The sequence below is a fragment of the Staurois parvus genome, unplaced genomic scaffold, assembly GCF_062004578.1.
Source record: "Staurois parvus isolate SC_StPar_1 unplaced genomic scaffold, SC_StPar_1.0 ptg000081l, whole genome shotgun sequence".
NCBI lineage: Eukaryota > Metazoa > Chordata > Amphibia > Anura > Ranidae > Staurois > Staurois parvus.
Window position 1 is genome coordinate 3,213,411 of NW_028317877.1, and position 23,829 is coordinate 3,237,239.

General features: G+C 40.1%; 1 protein-coding gene across 2 annotated transcripts in view; it reads left to right on the plus strand.

Annotated features, from left to right (window-relative positions):
* Positions 1-23,829, plus strand: part of AHCTF1 (AT-hook containing transcription factor 1) — an 80,745-nt gene that overhangs the window by 26,598 nt on the left and 30,318 nt on the right. For both annotated transcript variants that reach the window (XM_089669708.1, XM_089669709.1), the window contains exons 16-25: positions 1,547-1,651; positions 4,053-4,146; positions 5,977-6,097; positions 6,172-6,228; positions 8,516-8,662; positions 13,905-14,092; positions 17,547-17,691; positions 17,820-17,951; positions 18,148-18,295; positions 21,448-21,595. In XM_089669708.1, the coding sequence (XP_089525834.1) occupies positions 1,547-1,651; positions 4,053-4,146; positions 5,977-6,097; positions 6,172-6,228; positions 8,516-8,662; positions 13,905-14,092; positions 17,547-17,691; positions 17,820-17,951; positions 18,148-18,295; positions 21,448-21,595 (1,285 nt within the window). The remainder of the gene's footprint in view (positions 1-1,546; positions 1,652-4,052; positions 4,147-5,976; positions 6,098-6,171; positions 6,229-8,515; positions 8,663-13,904; positions 14,093-17,546; positions 17,692-17,819; positions 17,952-18,147; positions 18,296-21,447; positions 21,596-23,829) is intronic.

Sequence of the window (23,829 nt, forward strand, 5' to 3'; positions counted from 1 at the left end):
AGGGAGACCCAACTCAAGCCCCTGCATGCTAGGTTTTAAGAGAAAGGAACCACCCTGACTTGGGAAGCCTGGGGCAGCAGCCATGGCACCAGCGTAACAGGAATGTAGGCAAGGCTTGAAAGACAAAAAAGCCACATATTTAGCAAGTGATTTAATCAGCTGCTGAAGGTGTTTTAAAAGATATCCCTCGAATGTAAACTTGTACTTTATTCTTTACTGGATAAAGCAGCAGATTAATTGTAATATCAAATCCCACAGTCGCATGTTATTTCTCTTCACTCATGTACTGCTCTGTTAGCCTATGTAAGCTGCATATTGTGAGGATGAGAGTGTGGATTGCAAAAGTAGGGCTAAGGCATAATGTCCTCACTAAAGCTGTATTAATCCCAAAAACAAAAATGAAATATATTGCAGCTTACTAATCCATAGATGTGGGGGACAGCACAATACCTTTGGACAGCAGCAGTGTCAGTCTGGGGAGAGGTTAGTGTTAGACTTGTAGATTTAGATGAACGTGACTGACAAATTGAAACTAAACTCAAGCTAACACCTTAGAAGCAATTACAGCAAACAGTTTTTGTTCCTTTTGGGATAAAGGATTTACATAGAAATGCTGTCCATTGAAAGCACCCCTGTCAAGGTAAATGGTTTGTCTCAGCCCTCGAACTGCTACTTTGTCTTGGCAGTTTGGTCTGTTAACCACCTCCAGTCCGAGGCGAATCTGACATTTTTCATACATGTAAAAACCAACCCCAGATCTCTTCTGCCTTCTGAAACCGTAAGTGACAAAATCCTAGTCTCTTCCCGTTTCTGACATCTGCGTGGGTGGATCAACAAGACTCCATGCACACTGGGCATTTTAATAACGCTGGTAACAGCTGTGTAAAGACACATTAAAACCGTGAGTTTTTCAGCGTTTTTTTTTGCGTTTGCAGGTTTTAGTGTTTTTTTTTTTTTTTTCGTTTTTTTTTTTTTTTTTAAACCAAAAAAAAAAAAAAATTTGGGGGTCAAAAAAAGCCCCCCAAAAATTGCCGGTTTGCCACGTTTTTCAGCCTTGGCCCCTGCCAAAAAACGTTTATTACAGTCTGTGCATGCACACATAGGATAACATGCTGGGGGGTTTACTGGCTGTACAAAAAATGTGAAACGTCAATAACAGCAGCTGTAAAAACGTCTAGTGTGCATGAGGACGAAGTTTCACTCACTCAGTCGTGGGCATTGGATCTGGAAGGTCACATCCATAAGTGCCTTCCATATTAGGGCTCATTCACATGGCCATCTGCCTTTACACAGGGTCTTCTTGGCACAAATATTTACATGCATACAGTATAAAACAGGACGAAGTACTGCTTAGATCCTCTGAATGGGCCTATAGGCTTTTGTACTGCTGCTTACAAAACTGTAGGCATCTGTGGGTGTTGTTTTTGATGCCCATATGCAGGAGCTCTTATTGTGTGGTTTTTTTTTGTTTCTTTTATTTTTCCTGTAAAATAGTGTGAAATGTGTTTGCCTGATTCTGTTTTTTTATTTCTTGTTTGCTCAACAGGGCTTATAGACCTAGCAAACAAAAAGTCGGTGACAAAGCTTTTAGCTCAGTATGCCTCTATTGTGCTTTGGTTTTGCCGATGTGGGCTTCTTCCGGATTGTTCAGGTAAGAAAAAAAGCAATTTTGTCTAGTAATAGTTCTAATTTGAAAAGGCAGTTGTTCAGAGCATTCAGTGGGACAAATTGCCTGTGTAGAGTTTTGTATTCACATCAGAATAACTCCTGTATTATAATAATAATTCACACTGCACACCTAATGGTGCTCTAGAACGAAGATTAGCAGTGAGGGTGCAGAAGTGATTACACAGGTGGCATTGTCACCAATAAACAAGAGATTGCATAGCCACCAGCACACCAAATGTTCCTCAATCCATCTTCATTTTAAAATCCCCAATAGAAGCAAGCTTAAATGTTTCAGAACTGAACAAGCCCCCTCTTTGTTGGGCAGACAGTGATGACTGAACCTTATTTCACTAGCACACCAAATTAATATCAAAGCGGGTTAAATGAATCTGAAAGCACACTGCATTTGCCCATCTTCACAAATTATGACCTTTTGGGATTAAGTGGAAAACCCAGTATCTTGAAGAGTTGTGATGATCTTATTGGGTCCAGCTGTTCTGTGTGTCTTTAACTGCCTCCTGCCCACCGTATAAGGAAATGACGGGAGCAAGGAGGTTCCGGGGGCGCGCAGCACAGCGATTGGTGGTGCGCTGTGTCCCTCGGACATAGCGGTTCACTGATCAATGGAAAGGGCCGAAGAGGTTGGCTCAGTCGTGATCAGCTGTGTCCAATCACAGCTGATTACATGTAAATAGGGAAATGCCGGTTATCGGCATTTCTCTCCTCACAAGCTGTCACTCTGACAGCTCGTCAGGAGAAGAGAGCCGGTAATTGGCATTCCTCAGAGGGGACATGTAGACTGATCATCAGGGCACTGATGATCAGTGTAGCCCCATCAGTGCCACCTGTCAGTGTCCATCAATGCCAGCTGTCAGTGCTCATCATTGCTACCTATCAGTGCCACCTTTCAGTGCCCTTCTGAGCTGCTTGTCAAAGCCCATCACTGCAGCCTTATTAGCGACAGCTCGTCAGGAGAAGAGAGCCGGTAATTGGCATTCCTCAGAGGGGACATGTAGACTGATCATCAGGGCACTGATGATCAGTGTAGCCCCATCAGTGCCACCTGTCAGTGTCCATCAATGCCAGCTGTCAGTGCTCATCATTGCTACCTATCAGTGCCACCTTTCAGTGCCCTTCTGAGCTGCTTGTCAAAGCCCATCACTGCAGCCTTATTAGCGAACATCAGTGAAGGGGAAAAATCACTTATTTACAAAATTTTATAACAAAAACGAAGAAAAAAACATGGCTGTTTTTTTTTCTAAATTTTTTCAGTTCTTGGTTTGTTTAGCAAAAAATAAAAAACACAGAGGTGAATAAATACCACCAAAAGAAATCTATCAAAAAAAAATTATAAAAATTTCATATGGGTACAGTATTGTATGAGTGCACAATTTTCATTCAAAATGCGACAGCGCTGAAAGCTGAAAATTGGCCTGGGCAGGAAGGGGATATAAGTGCCCGGTAGGCAAGTGGTTTAAGGTAGTTTTAGAAGCCTCTGGTGTTTTGGTGGGTGCCTAAAGACTAGTTTGTAATAGAGCAGATATCCCTGTCTGCAGTGTTGGTTCACACCATAGCTTGGATTTTACAATCCACTCTTTTTAAGCTGAAGTTTAGTTCTTGGGGTATAGCTTTAGTCACAAACACTTCATCATAGGCAAGCAGGTTATCTCATGCCCTGCTGACTGCTCCTTACTGTGGAAATCTTCTTTTCATTGAAACCAGGTTCTCTTAGCAGTGCTGTATGGTTTAACTGCCCTGCATGGCTTCCCAAAATGTAGCAGGTTCTGTGAATGGGGGAGAGGCAGATGAATGACAGGTAATGGCTGTTAACCCATACACCATTGAAAGTATGGGATGGGGTTCCGACTCATCTGGTGTCAGCTTCAGTTCGTTCTTGAGTGGCTCTTGAGCTTCAGGCCACAGTTGGTTCATGTTGGTACCCAGCAGTTGTTTGCTGTTGTCCACCCTTCAGTGAACTGTATTTGGAAATGCTGATAGTATGATTTCCTGTGTCCCTCAATGGACAAAGAAAATGGCACCATAAAATCCTTTTCTTGAAGTCCATTTAGGGACTCAGGCCCAAGCGCTCTATTTTGATCATGTTCTTGGTGCTGCTTTTGCTACAAAACTGAGGTATGCTGGCTGTAAAGGAGGTAGGTTATCCTAGTATGGCTTACAATGTTCTTGTTTGCCAGTGTTCAATCCTGCTGTAGACAGCAGTATAACATGACAGTATGACTTCATTGTATTATTCACTATACTCTGAGAAAAGGCGAGTATAAAAATCTCATTTTATTTTATTTTTTTGTGAAAAACAATGCTGCTTAAATATTTTTTTTTTTGTTTTATTTCTAAACTTTTTTTTTTTTTTGTCCCTCTTTCAGATGATGCAATGCAGTTAAACCGACCTTGCTACAATTACAATCTAATGCAGCAGTACTACGCGGATCGACGGAAAAAAATAGATAATTTATCTAGGTATGTTAAATATTGACATAAATCCAGATATTATTTACCTGCCTCTCAAATGATATTCAGCTTTACTATACCATCTTGAAGTGGTTCTTCATGCATCAACCTTCTGCATGCATCGCCTCCCAGCCTCCCTCCCCCCCACCCCCCAATACCTAAGTCTGATCGTGATCCAGTGCTGTGCAGGAGAACAGTGACTCTCTGCTCTCTCCATCCTCATTGATGCAGGTACATCACCTGCTGTCAATGACATCCAATGGGGGGGGGTGTTTGAGCCATAATTTGTGTGAACACCACCACGAGAAGAGGAGGATCGGGGCTGCTCTGTGCAAAACCACTGCACAAAGCAGATAAGTACAGACATGTTTTTTTTTTTTTTTTAATTTTTGTTATCTCTTTAATTTATGAACTTGTTTGCTTTGGTTTCTTTGTATGTATGGATTGTTACCAACATGTGACAATTTCATGTCAATAGCACCTTTAGAAATGTATTTACCTAGAAAAATGGTGACATGCTGAATACTTTACCCGCTGTATATTGAGGCTACATACAGTTTATACAGCACTCCTAGCCAAGTGCTTGTATTGGCGAAGGGAATGGTTTGTTTGGACCAGCTTGGTCCAAATCTACTATATAAGGTTAAATCAAACCTTAAAGTTAGTCTTTTAATTCACATATGGTTCTTTAATTTGTTGGTAAGGGATACATTTTTTTTTTTTTTAATGTACAGGATGCCTGAAAAAAGGCATCATGTGGCAACCTTGGCTTGTGTGTTAGGGGGTCCTTGACCCCTGTTCTAGGTCCTGTGCCAGTTTGGTCTCGTGGACTGTATCCAGACCACTGTTTCCCTCCTCTGAGCAGGCCCAGGTCCTATAGAGGCATATATATTATACAGGAAAATATTATATACATTGTAATTGTACCATGGTCTTGGAAGCTTGTGGTGTCTGCTGCGGTGATTCCAACTTCTAGAGGTATCCCAAAGGTATGGTATATGCATAGTTACATTGGTCTAAGCTGGATGTAAATAGATCTATACCTGGAATTCTTCTTTAATCCCTTATGTACCACTGTACATCTTTCTACAGTGGATCGCCTCGCCGTTATTTACCCACTGCAACTTATGAATGGCACTGGATAAATAGCCATCGGGCGGCCGATTATTAAACCTTTCCGTACACAAACTGTACCAATCCAATCCAAAAGGTTACTATGTTATCGGGCATCACAACAATCATTGTACTGTTTACAGTGTTAGTGTTGTTCCCTCTGTACAAGAGGGGGAGATGAGATATTCAGTAATAGAGAGAATAAATGGATCAGCAATTATTTATTTTCCCCCCCACATCCTTGCCTACATATACTATCCTAATGCTGTCTCCATGTGACCTGTTTATTAACGTATTCATCTCCCTTATCCTGTACTTGTGAAAAATAGCCTCTTCATTTCCATCATGCCACTGTGTGACAGTACATTAACCCATTAATTTCATCTTTCCTCTGTATATGACCTGTACTCTATCTGGTTTACCATAGTCTAGCTCCATTTTTAACCTTTAATACCAGCTTTTCCAAAAAAAATTTGGCAGTAAGTGATCACCTTTGGGTGTATCTGCAAGTATAGGGTAATTGTCAAACGATTGCAGTGCTGACAACTGAAAAATGGTCTGGTAATACAGGCTGGTACTCAATTGGTTAACTTTCAAAAGATGTATGGTTAGAGATCTTTAGTTAGAAGTCCAAAAAGTGTTTAATGTACTTAGGATAAAAGTGTTCATAGTTTTGCTAAGCATGCTTTTAATTGGGGAAACCCCTCTTCTCTTTTCTCTCTGTAGAGGCAAATGGAATACCAGTTCTTTGATGATTGATGGAATGGTTTGCCAGCTAGGGGAAAAAGCTGAGCAGTTATGGAAGAGAGATGGAGGCACAGGCAAATATCCACCTGCTACCTTACATGTATGTATCAATTATTTTGCTATTCACTTTGACTGGGGATGTTGGTTGCTTAATGCATTTTTTTTTTTTTTCAGGCACTTTTGGATCTATATCTCCTAGAAAATGCAGATGAAATAAGCAAGCATGCTGTTGTATCCTTTTTACGTTGGCTGTTACTTAATTCAGTCTTCAGGTTTCAGCAACTAAAGCAGGGCTATGACACCAATTGATCATGTCCAATGTCTTATTCCTGGTTAGAGCTACCTAAACAGATTACTTACTCTGGCAAATCCAACAACCACATTTCATTGTCAGCATGACTCACTGACATTCTATAGAACAAGGAGCTTGTAAACTTAATATATTGAACCACCTAGGGACTAAAGAAGAAAACTCCCAAAAATAGAAGAGTAGCTAAAGATGCAGGGATTTATACAGTATGTTGTGTGACTCGATATGCAGTAGAGGACATCCGAATGAAATTGCTAGATTTGTTAATGATATGGCATCTAAGGGACTGTTAGACCCACATGGACCCCAAAATGTTTTTGCCATTGGGGGACACAGGAATTCAAAAAGTCATACTTCAGGAAGCTGCAAAAAGAAGAAAAATTATAAGCTGTACCCCCGTATACCCCTCTAGCTAGCATGCCTCAGTTTTGTGAGAGACAGACATCACGGAGGACTCAGTTTCTTGATGAACTAAAAACAAAAAATAATGGCAAGTACAAAAATCTTAATCTCTCCATTGTCTAGTTTTTCTAGTGTCCTATGTGGTTGATGGTTTTTCTTTGGCTCTGCTGAAAAAAATAACTAATTTTGGTAGCCGCCTCACTGTGTAGTTTTTTTGTTTTTTTTTTTGTGTTTTTTGAGGATTTCAGTCAGGATTCCTTGTTAAATCAGTAATTGTGCGGATCTCTAAATAGTAGCTATCTGCTTTGGCAGCTCCTTAGTTCTAGCTTTGGAGCACCAGCTGTTTTGAGTCATTTCTCTGTGAGGCTTGAACCCCACCTGATAGCTTGAAAGAACATTTTTTTTCCTTTTGAGAATGGATTTGTAAATCAGTGGTCTATGCCAATTGTGAATGCTCATTTGATCCACGTTAACAAATGCCACTAAAGGTTTGGAAGATGTGCTCACCTTTTTCCAAGTTTACTTAGACAATTGATTTTCCTCCTTGGATTCTAGCTTGATTCAACTAGTTTGACTTTGTCCTGTGTTGGTGGTAACACTGCTTTGTCAAACAATATCGGAATAGGTAGAATCCTTTAAACAAGGAACCCTACGCCACAGGAGAAGGCCCTCGTTTTATAGAGCAGCTGGAGCAAATACTGTATCTGGAGCCTTGTGCTTTCGTTGTCGTGGCTTGATAAAAGCCTCAAAACCTCTTTCATGGGCCAGAGATCTGTTCAAATGCATAGGGCACTCCGGCTATGCATATGTGATGCTGATAAAATGTTCAAACAATATCTAATTCTCCTCTTCACAGGTGGCTGGACTGTACTGCAGTCTCAGTGCAGGTGATGTGGGGAAGAGGAAGGGGATTCCACCCTTATATTAATCATACAGCACAGATCACAGGCAAAGTCTGTGGTTATAGGCTCATACCTTCAGGTGATTGGACACTGGCAAGCTTTTGAAGATATGCCTACTGGGCGTTTCCCCTATAGCCCTACCCCACTTAGTGAATCCTCAGTTTTGTGCTTGTGTCTCAAGATGAGGGACCTATTTTCCTCCAAGGTGAAATCACTTACAGGATATACAAAAGGTGCAGTACTTGAGTGTAAAATAAATAATAAAAAAGAATATAAATTGTCTGTGTACACTAGTGTAAAGAAACTAAAATCAGATAACACATGTAAATAAAGTCCACAAAGTGCAGTGTCCATCAGTGTTGTAAAAATCAATGGTGACCAGTAAAATGAGGTGACATCTCTGACAATCCTCCCCCACTATGCACTCACCAGACGTTGGGAACAAATAGGCTCTGTACAGAGGTCCCTTCAAGGGATGTAACCTTTTCACTGCAGGAAATGGATAAACAGCCAAATTCCCAATGCGACTGGGCTCTCTATGGGGATTCCTACAGGATGGATACCTCTGCTCCTGTACATGAATCGACAATCAATCCGGCTATAACGAATCCTAAACAAACGAGCTCAAGAACCAGAGCCCAGAAACGGTGGCATATAGTGTAGTATTTTTTTATTCCATTAAAATTCAAAGCATCCACGTTGATGGTTTATATTTTAAAGGAATAAAAAAAATACTACACTATATGCCACCGTTTCTGTGCTCTAGTCCCAATCTCCTGTAGGTGGCAGTATACCCTGACTACTTCTGAATTCCTGTATCCCTCAGATTTAATGGTAAGTACAAAAATTTTGTGTTGCACTTTTGCCTGGTTTTGGAGTATTTCTTTAACATTTTGTAAATCAGACAATTTATTTTTTGTTGGACATCATGTACTCCTTCCCGGACAAGCCTGATTCTTCCATAGAATCTTTTCCTACTGCCTTTTCTGTCCCTTGTGGACTCATAAAGCTTATTCAAGGATTTTGGCTGTTGGACCACAATGATTACCAGGTAAAGCATTTTTGTTTTTTCAGTTTGCTTTACATACAAATGAAAAAGCCTTGGCTCGTGATTTAATTATTTGTACCATTTAGTTTGTCTTTAGTTTTGTTTCTACCTGGCATGCCACATTCTGCTATCGGTTCAAACAGATATTGTATGCTTGGAACAGTAATACATTATTTCATGTACAGAGTTATGCTCACAGATATGTAAATGCGCGTATACGGATTTTAAAGTGCATATAAACCCTTTACAGGATGATTTAGTTTGCTAAAGCACGAAGTATCAAGCATTTGCTATAATTTTTTAATACAGTCCACTTTTTCATTCTTAATAGTACATTACAGGACACAGGCTATATATTCATATACCAGAAATATCAATATGTAAGCTAGAAGCCAACATTAAGAAGTCCCAACAGAACCAATCCGCGGCTTGAAGAAATTACATTTTTGAGAATATCAAAAATTCAATAATGGCTAATATCCCTCCACCCTACACAATTAAAACCAAATGACAACGTTAAAAACACCGCCCAGGCTCACATACATACCTACCACACACACACTTGGACATGTACTTTGTGTTGCAGCAATGGGAGCATGAATAAAGGTCAATGGCAATATAATTATGACTAGTTGCACTTGACCGATGGATGAGCTGTGTCATCTGTATCTATATGGATATGGTTATGCTGGCCCCGTTTTTGAAAACTTGGGCCAGAAATGTGACTAAGATTGACATCAGTGGGCAAGTACATCAATAGCAATCTATGATGTCCATCAGTCAGGATAAATCTCTTCAATAGTGAAGCATGCCAGAACCCCAGGCTTGTATTGAATTATTTATGCATGCAGTCAATCAGAGTGCATAAGCAATTAGAATTGCAATACTTCCAGTGTAGATAGCAAGCAGCATCCATTCACTTCATACAAACAGATGGAGCATGCCAGTTATGAGAAGCTGCAGCATCATTGGTCATGTACATCAATGGCAGTCCATGATGACCATCAGTCAGGATAAATAACTTCAATTAATAAACCCAAAGCTTGTATTGAATTCTCTATAACCATATATAATAATATTAGGAAAGTAGGTATTGACTATCTTCTTCGCATGATAAATTGCTAAAGACATGATATTAATATTATTACTATGTGTGTGTATATGTATGTGTGTGTGTATATGTATATATATGTATATATATATATATATATATATATATATATATATATATATATATATATATAGAAACCGGTACAGTTCACCTACAGTACAATTCAAGACACTATGTTGCCAAAAGTATTGGGACACCTGCCATTACACGCTCATGAGCTTTAATGGCATCCCAATCTTAGTCTGTAGGGTTCAATATAGAGTTTGCCCCCCCCCTTTGCAGCTATGACAGCTTCAAATCTCTGGGAAGGCTGTTCACAAGATTTAGGAGTGTGTCCATGGGAATGTTTGACCATTTTTTTCCAGAAGCACATTTGTGAGGTCAGGCACCGGTGTCAGACGAGAAGGCCTGGCTCGCAGTCTCCGCTCTAATTCATCCCAAAGGTGTTCTTTTGGGTTGAGGTCAGGACTCTGTGCAGGCTAGTCATGTTCCTCCACCCCAAATTTGCTCATCCATGTCTTTATGTACCTTGCTTTGTGCACTGGTGCGCAGTCATTTTGGAACAGGAAGGGGCCATCCCCAAACTTCCCACAAAGTTGGGAGCATGAATTGTCCAAAATGTCTTGATATGTTGACGCCTTAAGAGTTCCCTTCACTGGAACTAAGGGGCCAAGCCCAACCCCTGAAAAACAAGCCCTCACCATAATATCCCCTCCACCAAACTTTACACTTGGCACAGTGCAGTCAGGAAAGTGCCATTCTCCTGGCAACTGCCAAACCTAGACACATCCATCAGTTTTCCAGACAGAGAAGCTTGATTCTTCACACCAGAGAACACGCTGACATTGCTCCATCTCTAAGGATATCATATTGGTCCTTTATTGGCACAGTCTACACATGCCTAGACTTGCTTGTGTTTGGTATGCCTAAAGTTACCGACTTGCGTTCTCTTAAAATCCCCAACGTTTAAAGACGTTTTTGGTATGTTCACTTTTGTAACTTCTGTAGTGATTCGGAGAAGCGGCAAATTTATCAGGATTGGGCCAAACATTTTGCCCTGTGATGCCATATTGAAGAAAATTAAAAAAGAAAATTAAAAAAAAAAGGCTGTCTCTCTAGTAGCCTCTTCCTGTATTAACGACTTAAGAACTACAGGAAAATGCAGTGTTTTAAAGGCCTTCTCGATAAAAGGCTGAAAGTATTTTCCAAGGCCTCATTCTTCTGTGCAGGCCCTGCCTTACAAACTTCCATTCCATTAATGGCCATCTGTCAGGCCTTAGCTGTCTGGTCCAAGGATGTGTCTTGGGATCCTCAATCGGTCCTTAAGGGGTCCTCCTTTCCTTCAACAACTGGTTCTCAGTACCACATTCCAGGTACAAAAATTCTGCGTGGAATCAGCCAGGTCAGTTGTGGCTTGTCTGCATCTGGGGGACCATCTAGCCTATGTGTACATTTAAGAATGTCTACTTGCATGTCCCCATTGTTCCAGCACATCAACGCTACCTGAATTTTTCAGTGGGCACACACTATTTTTGTCCTTCCCGTTGGTCTATTCGCTGAATCTCAAGTTTACACCAAGGTGGGCCCTTATTTTTGCTCTTTCTCTCTCAGGGAATTTTGCCAAAGTCCAACAGACTGTCCAGATCTTACAAAGGTTCAGTTGCTTCCCAAATCTCCAGAAGCCTGTTCCTGCATACAGGCCTGTTCAAGGTTTTCCTTCCACGGGTCAAACTGCAGACTTTCAGCCTTCATGTTCAAACCTTTTGGTACAGGAGTCAACCAAGCCTCCACTTTGGCATAGGGGTTCTGTGCATGATGGCAGCCTCTTTCAAAGCATTTTCATTTGCCTATTTTGCTGTAGACTGTTACAACTCAACATTCAGGCAGCGTGGGTCACGTAAGCTCAATCTCTGGATCTTCATATGGACCTAATACAAAACCTGGCTTGTCCTGGCCTGGTGGATCCTAAGTCTTGCACTAGAGTCAGGAAAAATCCTCCCTTTGCTTTGGAGTCTCTGTTGATAGATATCAGACTGGTTGTGCGGAAACCTTAGATATTCTGTTGGTGCTATGGACTTCGTCAATGGAGAACAGTCTCCTGGTTAATTATCCTGAACCCCTCAAGCAATTCAGTTATCCATTCAGTGCTGGATCTTTGGGTCTCAAGGACATTTGACCCAGGATCCAGTCAGATATTGTCGTGGCAATGACTTGCATCAACAATTGGAGGAACTGTAAGTCTGGCAGCTCAAAGAGAAGTGGAACTGATCTTTGTGTGGGCTGAATGTCACATTCCACCCTATCAGCTTTGCACAACCTGGGTGGGGAAAATTTGCAAGCACATTTCCTCATTTCTCAACATCTGGAGTATGGTTTCTTCATCCTGAATTATTTAAAGACCTTTGTCATAAGTCAGGGACACCGGATGTTGGCTTTCTGACCTACAGGTTCATCAATAATCTGAGCAAGTTTGTCTCCAGGTCCAGGAATCCTCCAATCTTTGTACTGCATGCTCTGGTGACACTGTGGGAGGAGTTCAACCTGATATACGCCTTTTAGTCCTCTTGAGACTTCTTATTCACCTGCACTGCAGGTTGGACATGGAGTGCTTTCTGATGATTCTCATCATGCCACTATTGCCAGACACATGTATACTTGGACCTCATTAGTCTCTTGGCAGATTCTCTGTGAGCTCTTCTAGATGGTTCACATCTTTTGTCTCAAGGTAGTTTTTGACCTTTCACCTTAATAGGACATTGTTCCATCCCTCTGTCTGACCCCTAGAAGACATTTCTCTATTGCCTTGATGCAGTTCATGCAGGTGCCTGTCTACCTTGTAACCTTTCTGCTCTTTAGAAAGACATTTCTTACTATGCTCATTAAGGATAACCTGATTCTTTTCCCCCCATTTCTCTGTGGCTCAGAAAGACCTCTTTCAAGCTTTATGGTCTTAAGGGTAAGGTCCTACCCTTTTCTGTCAAGGCACACTAGATTTGTGATGGATTCTTGAGCTTTTGACCTCCTACTCTTTCCCAGATTTGCAAAGCTGCCATCTAAACTTTGTTCACACTCTCTTGCTTCATTTGATGCCTGCTTCAAGGGTAAGGTTCTTTTTAGGCAATTCCTTGAGCTGCAGGCATTTTTTTAGGCCCGTTTTTTCAGTTGGACTGCTTTTGATTGTCCCAATAATCTCAGTATTTGTGTCCCTCAATGAACAAGAAGGAAAATCAGATTTTTGTAGTTACCGTAAATCCATTTCTTGGAGTTGTGTGCGCTTGTGATCATGATCTGTGTCTGATCATTATCTTGGTACTGTTTTCATTAAACTGTGCTCAGAGTGGAAGGGGTTATACTGGGCTTGTCAATTTTTTTTTTTTTTTTGCGCAATGTCCAGATCCTTTTGTAGGCAGCAGTATAACCCAGAAATCTCTGAATGTCCCTAAATGAACTCCAAGAAATGTATTTTATGATAAGTAAAATATATGTATTTTCCCCCCCCCAATCTTTTATTTACTGATCTCCTGCACCCCTTTTACATCCATTACCTGTCTATATTCATGCACTGTAACTGCTGCACGTCGTTTTCTTTGGGTGGGTATTCTGAGGGTGACCTCATTGGAACGTGCTAGTACTTTGGCACAACCACTTGTAATATCCATTGGGAGAGCCAAAAAAGGACAGTGTGACGACGCAGGAGAACGATTGGAATAGTTATCACCCTATAACAGAAATCCTACTCATAGGATCATCAGATCTCCTGATAATTGTTTTTAAGAATGCTGAAAATGACTTTCAAAAATGTAACATTCAGTATAAGGGTTTACATGTTCTTTTAATGCGTGATTTCCACAAGACCACTTAATTGGCAAATTGATGAGTGCCACTGGATTAAATCACCTGTTTGTTTCTTTATACTTGGTGATGTTATGGAGAGGTTTTTTAGAAGTCAGCAATTAGGAGGTATCTGTTAGAAGCAAAAATGTAAGGGGGTGCCAATTTTGGGTGAGTTTTTTTTTTTTTTCTCAGCTTGTTAAAACTCAACTTCAGTCCACACTTTGCTTAGGATGTTTCTCAATTACAAAAATGTAAAAAGCAAAGTTATGGTAAAGTGATATGCATTTGTTTTTACTTTAGAATTCTCTGGACTGTATTCTTCACCCAGCTGCAAGCCGTGTGATGAGTTGGCAGCATAATCAAATAATTGAAACGTTAATGTGCCAAGGAGACTACAGACAAGCCCTGCGCTATATACAAGTAATGAAACCTCCAGCAGTTACCAGTGCAGAAGTCAAACTGCAAATCACTGTTCTGCTGGCCAACAAGTAAGTTGTATATTACCACTTTTATTTTTTCTTAAAGTGTACTAAACCCACAACCGTAAAATCAATCTGGATATACAGCAAAACATGCTTGTTATATTCACTGTGGAACCTAAGGGGTTAATCATCTGCATTGTGTAAAAAGGCTGTTTGATCCTGATTTCTCCGATCCTCCCCTTCTTCCAGTGCCCTACTTTTTATATCTTGATGAGACATATCATGTGGAGTCACTCTGCACATGCTCAGTTTCGTGTGTATTGCTAGATAGGTGTTTTTTGGGGGGGTTTGTTTTGTTGGGAGAGTGCCCGTGATCAGTACAGGACCAATCGGCACTGTCCAGACAGAGGTCAGGTTTTCTGCATTCTCCTAGAGTGAAATGAAAACTCCTCCTACAAGGTTTAACATGTGCTCTGCTGGACACTGATGAAGTCACAAGACTGCTCTAACAGCTGATGAGAAAAGGTATTTAGCAGTTTCTATTTACTAAAAATAATTCCAGTTTCATGGTCTGTGTACTGTGGCAGACCAGATATAGTTGAATGCAGGGTCCTGGGTTTAGGAACACTTAAGCAACTTTTATCTGTATAAACCCCCTTTAGGCCCAGGACTTTTTTCAGGTTATGGAGTCTGATAGATTTGTTTTACAAATTGCTACTTTGCAATCAACCTAGCCAATTAGTATGCAGTGTTTTGTTGGTGAATATTACTTTGATACCTTACTTAAAAATAACACTCACATCCTATGTCCAAGCTTCACTCCCTTCAGAAATCTTTCTTACATTTTATTTGGCACAACAGGCGGCACAGGATTGCTCGTTCTGTTCTGCTTTCCCCACGTTCTAGGGGAGGCTTGGGAGCACCGGATATAATAACATACTATTTTGCAACCCACCTTCGCTTTCTTCTGTCATGGTCCATTCACTACCCTCCCAATACATGGACTGAGATCGAGTCTTTACAATTGTCCCCAGTTCATCTGTGTTCCCTTCTCTGGTCGACCTCGGCGGTGGATGTCCATTCTTTTCGCCACTCACTCCTAGGCCCCATGCTTTTTTCATTGACTGTTTGGCAGAAATGTAAGGCTAAATTCACATTGGCTTCTCAATGCTCCCCACTGACAAATATCCTTCATAACCCTAATCTTCCAGACAATATGGCCATGTCCCGGATGTCTCTTTGGGTAGTATCTAACCTTTTTCAACTACGTCACCTGGTACACCCGGTGACTCGTAAGTTACATTCATTCTCGGATCTCCAGAGGAAAGCCTCTCTACCCCCTCATCATCTGTATGTATACCTTCAAATACGCCACTTTTTCTCTACTCTATCACCCTCATTGAGCTTGGGGAAACCTACCCCCTTCGAACGTCTATGTATGGAAGGTCCCCATCAAAGGGGTATTGTCTCTAGCACCTATAGAATTCTTATGGAGGCCCCCCCTTTGTCCAATGACGCTCACCTTTATATGCGTAGGTGGTCTCAATTTATACAACGTGATATTGACTTATTAACGTGGAAGAAAATATGGGATAATGCATCTAAATCCTCTATTTGTGTGGTTTTTAGGGAAAATATATACAAGATTATGATGTTGTGGTACAAAACCCCGGAAGTTCTTCATGTTTATAATCCGAGTGCTTCTCCTGCCTGCTGGTGCTGTAGTAGCGCTTCTGGCTCTCTTTATCATATTTTTTGGACCTGCAGCTCCATTGCTCCTTTTTGGGAAGAGGTCCGCTCCTTGTTGCAATCATTGTTGCATGTTTCTCTCCCATTTGACCCATTGCATTTTTTGCTGGGCTTGCCATTCCCGGGTCTACCTAAACTAGCCAGAAGACTTGCTGCACATGTGCTAACAGCGGCCAGGAGAAGTATTCCTATGTGTTGGTTATCCTCTACTCCACCTTCATTGCAAACTTTGTATAAACTTATTACCGATGTAAGACAGATGGAGTGTTTGACTGCTTCACATAGTGGTTCGTTTGCTGTATTTGAGATGATTTGGCTCCCGTGGGATACCTTCTCTTCCTCTATGCCAGCCCAAATTGTAAGACCATGATTTTTTTTTTTTACATTGTTACTATATGACTCCACTGGTCCTGACCAAATGTAATCTTAGCCATCGATGTACTTCTATGTTTTGCTTGTTTTATTTTCCCTTTGTTTTCTGTAACACTTGATTTACTTGAAAACCAATAAAAATTGTTAATACAAAAAAAAAAAAAATAACACTCACACTCACTCACTCTCACTCACTCTCTCTTTTGTGTATACATATTTATTTCAGGTACTTATATAGTGCCATCAATTTACACAGTACTTTACATATATATTGTACATTCACATCAGTCCCTAACCCTCAAGGGGCATACAATCTAAGGTCCCTAACTCACATTCATACATACACATACTAGGGCCAATTTAGACAGGAACCAATTAACCTGCCAGCATGTCTTTGGAGTGTGGGAGGAAACCGGAGTACCTGGAGAAAACCCTCGCAGTCACAGGGAGAACATGCAAACTCCAGGCAGGTGGTGCCGTGGCTGGGATTTGAACCAGCGACCCTAGTACTGCCAGGCGGAAGGGCTAACATTGTATCTCTAACTCCAGGCATTCAGAGAAAAAAAAAGTTTGTAAAAAAAATAAATAAATATTAAAAAATAAAAAGAATAAAGAAAAATACCTAGATCAAGGTTTGATCTAGTTCAGTGCCAGGGTTAGTGTTTGGGTCAAGGTCAGAGTCAAAGGTCAGGATTTAAAAAAAAAAATTGCTGTCAGTGTGTCTTAGGTAAAAAAAAAACAAAAAACAAAATGCGCACTATTGTTTCTGGGCTGTACTACGGGTACAAACAAATAACATACACATATATGGTAATGCGATTGTCAAGAGCTGGAGAATTTATTTTGGGTTGTTCTTTGGTGGTAGGTTATGGTAGTAACAAGAAACACACAGCTAAATAAAAATGTATTTATTTTCTACTATTTTGGGCCAGTTTTCTTTTGATAATAAAAAAAAAAAAAAAAAAAAGAGGAGCTATCCATTACCATTTACCACCAAATGAAAAAAATCAAGGCATAATCTACTGGATATGTACATCCAGGATATTATACTGAAAAAATCAAGGTATAATCCACCTGGATGTACAAAGTAGTTGTGATATGTACGGTTTTACTAACACATGTCAAAGTTGCAGAATTGTGCTTAGGCATTTAGATTTGTTTTACCCTTAGGCGTGAAGGGGTTAATCAGTCCAGTATTTGTAAGAAATAGTGACTAAGACCGTGCCTGTTCAGAACCAAAAGAATACATTACAATACAATACATCACTGCCAAAGTTTTGTATTCTGTTTTACAAGAATTTTGTGTGCTAGGCTTTAGACTTGCAAAATCTGTACATGCAACTTTGTTAAACAAGTGGGAATGAAAGGAGTAACAGTTTCCTTTCATTGTTTGTGTCAGGAATCTTATTGAAGCCTGGAATCTACAGAGGCTTCACTCTTCAAGACTGAATGTAGAAGAGCTTTTAAAACACATGTATGAAACATGCCAAGAAATGGGGCTCATAGAAGATCTGTTAAAATTAACATTTACAGATTCTGAGCAAGTAAGTAATGTCTTGAACCTTTAAATATGTTGATCAATGCATAAAGTGTGAAATTTAAGTCTGAAGAATGTCCAGTTACTGTAGATATCAGGTTTTTCTAATTTACAGCTTCTTAATTTAAATTGCAGGGATTTTTGCACAGGTTTTTGCAGACAAGTGGAGGTGTGCAAAATCAAGAATTGCTTCTGGTGCATCACTTGCAGAGAGCCAACTACATCCCAGCTCTGCAGCTGAACCAGTCTTTGAAAGGTTACCATATGGTAAGATCCCATGCTCACATGTGGGTATCAAATGATGAAGGTTTTTGCACAGAGGATAACTCTTGTGTTTCAATACAGGACAACTAAATGCTTTTGTGATGGAGGAGGAAATGCAGATTTCTCTTGTACGATCTATCATGTTATGAGTAATCTCAGCCATTCTGTTTTGTACCTTTTTATTTTTCTGTTTGTGCAGTTTGATTCAGATCGAAAGCTTCGCGAGAGAGCAGTGGCCAGAAACGCTATACTTGATCAGTATGGTAAAACACTGCCAGGTGTGCAGCGGACTCTTGCAAATGAAAGGTCTAAGCACTCTGCATTATCATCAACAGTTTGGAAGGAAGGTAATTTAATATCACAATTTACCATTGCTCGGTTTCTGCCCACTCTGTGGAAATTTTCCAAGTGGGAGCACAGATGGCAGCACAAATCTGATAAATGAATCTAGCCCATTGTTGAAAAATGTATGGTGATTTTCTTTAAAATGCTGTACAGTATTAAAGTGGACTTGTCAAGAAACTACATTTGTACACTTGCTAACAACAATTAAGTATTCCAAAAAATGTTTATTTTTTTCTCCATCTTTAAAACAGACCTTGAGCTTTAGGCAAGTGACTTTGCCTAGTCTGTGATTATACAGTATCATCGGTTTGCTGCAGGCAGGAGGATACATTTTCCTTAGTTCTGTACCCCACAGGGGATCCTCTCACTTAAGCATGGGCAGATCACAGGTAGAAAATTGCTGGGACAAAAGGGCTGCATAATATGCACTCTCCTGATGGCCTACAGGAAATGCAGAACACTGCTTGGGGGTGATAGCTGTTCCCTTGTCCAGGAGAAATGTTCTATTTTGACACCTCTCCCTAACAACATGCAGCCTGTCTTACAAAAGCAGATTTCTTTTCACAATGCCTGAATTTTTCAAAAAACTTTCAGCTTCCAGAGGCCAGAAACACTACACCACTTCCCTCCTCTCCGACTCTGATCTTGAATCAGAGGTGACACCTCCAAATTCCTTATCTTGGAGTACAGGAGACAGTGCTTGTATTCATAGACCATGGGTTATATGTAGGCTTCCTTCAGGTGATTGCATACTGGCAAAAAAAGAAAGGAATGGTACTGTACTCCAAGGTAAGGAATTTACAGGTACCCAGTTTTCCTTTTTATATGGTGAATACAAAAATTATTTTTTTAAAATGAAATTTATATAAATGTTTAGGGCTTGTTCACACCACCAAGCTGTGCTGAACACATGGCTGGTAGTATGTTCTATGGTGGCAATGCACTAATTTTGGCATGTCACATGGTTTCTTTTATTTATCATGATGCAATGCAACGGTTTTCTTCAAAAAACTCCTGTTTTTTACTTTTTTTTTTTTTTTTTTTTTTATGCAGGTACTTTAAAGTTGCAAGTTAAAAATAGTACATGACTGCACGCTGGCATTGCTTTTACAAAACGGTTCTCAGCTTCTGTGTAGGCCCTAGGACTCTCTTACCTCTTCACCTTTGGTCTCTGCACAGCTGAATGGCCATAGGATTTCCACACCTCTTAGTGTGTTCATTATGTTTTTATTTGCTTAAGGGGCAGATGTAATTCCTGCACAGAACAATGTGGCTCCTACCAGTCCTGCCTGTGTACTCCCTTCTCATTTGAGAAGCAGCCTTTTACTACTTTTTACTAAGTGCAGCTGACAAACTGCATAAGCTGGAGTGGATTAGAGAGGTAATAGACTGTCCAATTACCATACGGTTCATTTGAGATATACATAAAGCAAAAGGTAACACTGATTTGCACATGTGCATGCATTAAAAATATACTGTAATTTGACCTTAATACATGGGACACTAATGACCAAGGCTTCCCAGAGCACTTTTTTTCTAAACCAAGAGCACAGCCAAAGCCGCTTGCCTCTTCCATATGACTGAGCTGAGAAAAACAGCACTTAACGGTTAGCCGCCCGGCCAATGGCCGTTTGGCGGCTTGAAAAGCGCTGCAGCTTTCCGGGTGCACGCCATTTGGCGTGCTCCCGCACATGCGCGGTTTGCGCGGTTGCAGAGCGACGCAGCAGTGCGATCTGTCACCGCCCGTGCACCTCGGACACGGCCGATGACAGATCCGAGTACCGGCTCCCGTTGCCGGTACCATGTGACCTGCTGTGACCAATCACAGCAGGCCACATGACAGTTGTATACAATGGATGGCTTCATTCATGATGCCATCCATTGTATACTAGTGCCTAGCTGTGAATGGTCACAGCTAATCACATGCACATGTCATGTGATTAGCTGTGACCAAATCACAGCTAAGCACAAAAAAAAAAAAAAGCTGAATGAATCGATTTCATTCAGGTAAATGCTTGCTTATAGCAAAGTAATTCTTTGCTATAAGCAAATTGTGTAAAAAAAAAAAAAAAAATACTGATCACTTCCCCAAAGTAGTACAGTGTTACTATGGTAACATTGTACTATTTTGGTCATAGTAAAATATGAAAAAAAATCTTAAAAAAAATAAAAAAAATGTAATAAAAAATTAAATATAATAAAAAATAAAAAAAATTAAAAAATATATATATATTTTTTTTTCATACTGTCACCAGTCAGTGTCGCTGTTCACCGCCATGCCAGTTATATGATGACGCTGTACTGCACTGGTGACAGTATGTAAAAAAAAAAAATAGTGAAAATTATTTTTTTAATTTTTTCATTTTCCGAAAAATTATGACAAAAAAATACAACTTCAAAAAACTCGCCATTCCTCTTATGAAGTACGTCGGACTGTCTACTCTGCAAAAAGGGGTCATTTGGGGGATATCTGTACTGTTCTGACATTCTTGGACCTCAAGATATTAGATTGGCTGTCAGTACTTCAGGATTGATCAATATTCAGATCTACACCATAGTTTGTGAACTCTATAACTTTCCTACAAACTAAAAAATACATCCTAATTTGGGTTATTTTCACCAAAGACATGTAGCAGAATACATCTCGGCCTAAATTTATGAAGAACAATTATTTATTTGTAAACTTTTATAACAGAAACAAAGAAAAATGTGTGTTTTTTTCAAAATTGTTGGTCTTTTTTTGTTAATTTAGCAAAAAATAAAAACCCCAGCGGTGATTAAATACCACCAAAAGAAAGCTCTAATTGTGTGAAGAAAATGATAAAATTTTAGTTTGGGTACAATGTTGTATGACCGCGCAATTGTCATTCAAAGTGTGAGAGCGCTGAAACCTGAAAACTGGCCTGGGCAGGAAGGTGTAAAATTGCACGGTATTGAAATGGTTAAGAGGGTCAGTGTAGAGTTTTTGAGCTATTGATCTGCATAAACAATAGACCTAGAACACCACCTGCTGGCTGCTTATGAAAATGCAAATTCTACATATACAACATTTTGTTTGCCTGCCTGAAAAACGTGTAAAATGTCTAAATTTTATCAGTTCTCTAAATATGGATTTGTCCTTTTTTTGGGTTTTTTTTTCCCGTTTGCTTTTTAGTGACAAGGCCCAAGCCTTTATCTACTGTTGTAAAACAAGCTCCACCAGGAAGTGTTGTGAGCAAGGCAACTTTTATCAGCAATGTATTAATGAAGATAAAAGAAGTATCTGCCACAGACATTAATATGGACTTCTCACCCTACAAAAGGTAACATTTTCTTTACTTTTTGATTATTAAGTTATGTTGAGAATTGGTTTGGATACAGTGGGGAAGGGGTAAAATTTGTGCCAGGATTTTTATTGCAGTCCATGACCCTGTTTAGGAGATTTCTTCTCATTTAATGAGGCTATCTTTTTAATGCTTGCCCTATACCAACTAATTCCTCCAATTTCATAGGCTTTCAAACACCAGAAACAATTGAACGATTCAAGGCAACTTACCAGCCTATTAACCATTGTTTTCAATACTGTCAGTGATAAGTTGCCTTGATACAGTCAGCCATCTTTGCTTAAGGACTTGACACTTGTTCAGAGAAGACCCGCAGTTTTCACTAGAAAATCGTTGGTCTCTGCATGGGCATACAGAGAGCAATTGTCTTCTATATGCCCTGTTCACACTCAAAAGCAGTCTTGGAGTAAGTTTTAGGCCTCATGCACACAGGACGTTTTAAAAACGCTCCTTCTCTTGACAGCAGCATTTTGGCAGAAAAAACACCTGATGCTTGTAAAAGTTTGTAACGTTTTTACAAGCATTTAGCATGTTTATAGGCGTCAATCGCTTGGTCGTTAACCGCTTCCTGACCACCAGATAGCAGAAATACTGCTGCAGGGCTGCACAAAATCATGTATATATGTATGATTTTGCATTTCCGGATAGGGGACGCGCGCACGCCACCATTGGCGGCTACAGATGTCGATCACCGGGTTCCAGCCTGTGATTTCCCGCCGACACCCGGTGATCACTGAGTATCACTGACGGGAGAGACCTGTGTGTAAACAATGCAGGTCTCCCTCCTGCCAGCAGTAACATGCTGCTGTGTATTTCTCTGCCCCAGATGTTAACCCCTTCCTGCCCAGTGTCATTAGTACAGTGTCGGTGCTTTTTATTTGGACTGATCACTGTATTAGTGTCATTGGAATATCAATGGCAGTTAGTTCCCCCCAGTGTGAGAATGCCCGCCGCAGTCCCACAATAAATCGCTGATCACCATCATTACTAGTATAAAAAAAAAAATTCCAGTATATATGCCACCATTTGTAGACGCTAACCGATGAATTTACACATATTGTGATTTCTCTTAGCAGAATACATTGTGGCCTAGATGTATGACGAAATTTGATTTATTTATTTTTAAACATTTTTACTGGATATGTTTTATAGCAAAAAGTCAAAAATAATGTGTGGGGTTTTTTTTTTCAAAATTGTCGGTCTTTTTTTGTTTATAGCACAAGAAAATAAAAATGGCACCAGTGATCAAATACCACCGAAAGAAAGCTCTATTTGTGGGGGAAAAAAAGGACATAAATTTCATTTATGTACAGCATTGCATGACAGCGTAATTGTCAAAGTAATGCAGCGCCGTATCACAAAACATGGCCTGGTCAGGAAGGGGGGGGGGGGGTAAATCCTTTGGAGGGCAAGTGGTTAAAGTAGAACTTTAATCAGAAAATGAAGTCTTGTTAGATCACTTCAGGCTTTCCCCTTTTGCAGGTATAGCTATGTAAAACATTAAAAATAACTGCCTATATTTTTTTAAAGTCCAGTACTACACGCTCTCACCCTACTCTGCACATGTTAAGTTTCTCTCTTATTTTTTAGTCACTGCTGAATTTATAGAGGCCGATCTGTTGACAGCCCTAGAAACGGAATTAAACCCTCCTATACTCCACAGCCAAGGAAGCTGCTTATGTTTGATCTGCAACTGCCATGTTGCTGCACATGTGATCAGTTAGGACACTAGCCATTTAATGGTTTGACAGTTTGGTTGAGGGCACAAGCAGATGTGACAGTTGATAATCCAGACATTCCAGGAATGTAACTGTTTTTTTTTTAAACCATTAAATCAATGGGTTTCATTCTGTTTGATTTACTGCTGTTCAGAGGCTCTGGGCTTAAGCAAAATGGCAGCCTCCAGCAAGAAGAAACTGGATTAATGCTGGAGGTAATTTACAGCACACACTAATTTTGCTGGCATAATTATTAATGTGGAATTCCTTCCTAAAGGACATTCTTTTTTTATCAAGTTGTTTTGAGTCAAGTTCTGCTTTAATTCATTTCATTGGCCAGAATAATATTTTTTTCTGACCATTTAAATAAATTAACACTCTAAAAACACTTAACGTTTACACGCATCGGGCAGTTTTTCTGCCAAAACCCTGCTTCTGGACGCACTGGCTTGGGGATTTTTTCCTGCATGTAAATGCCCCTGCTGCTCTGGCCAA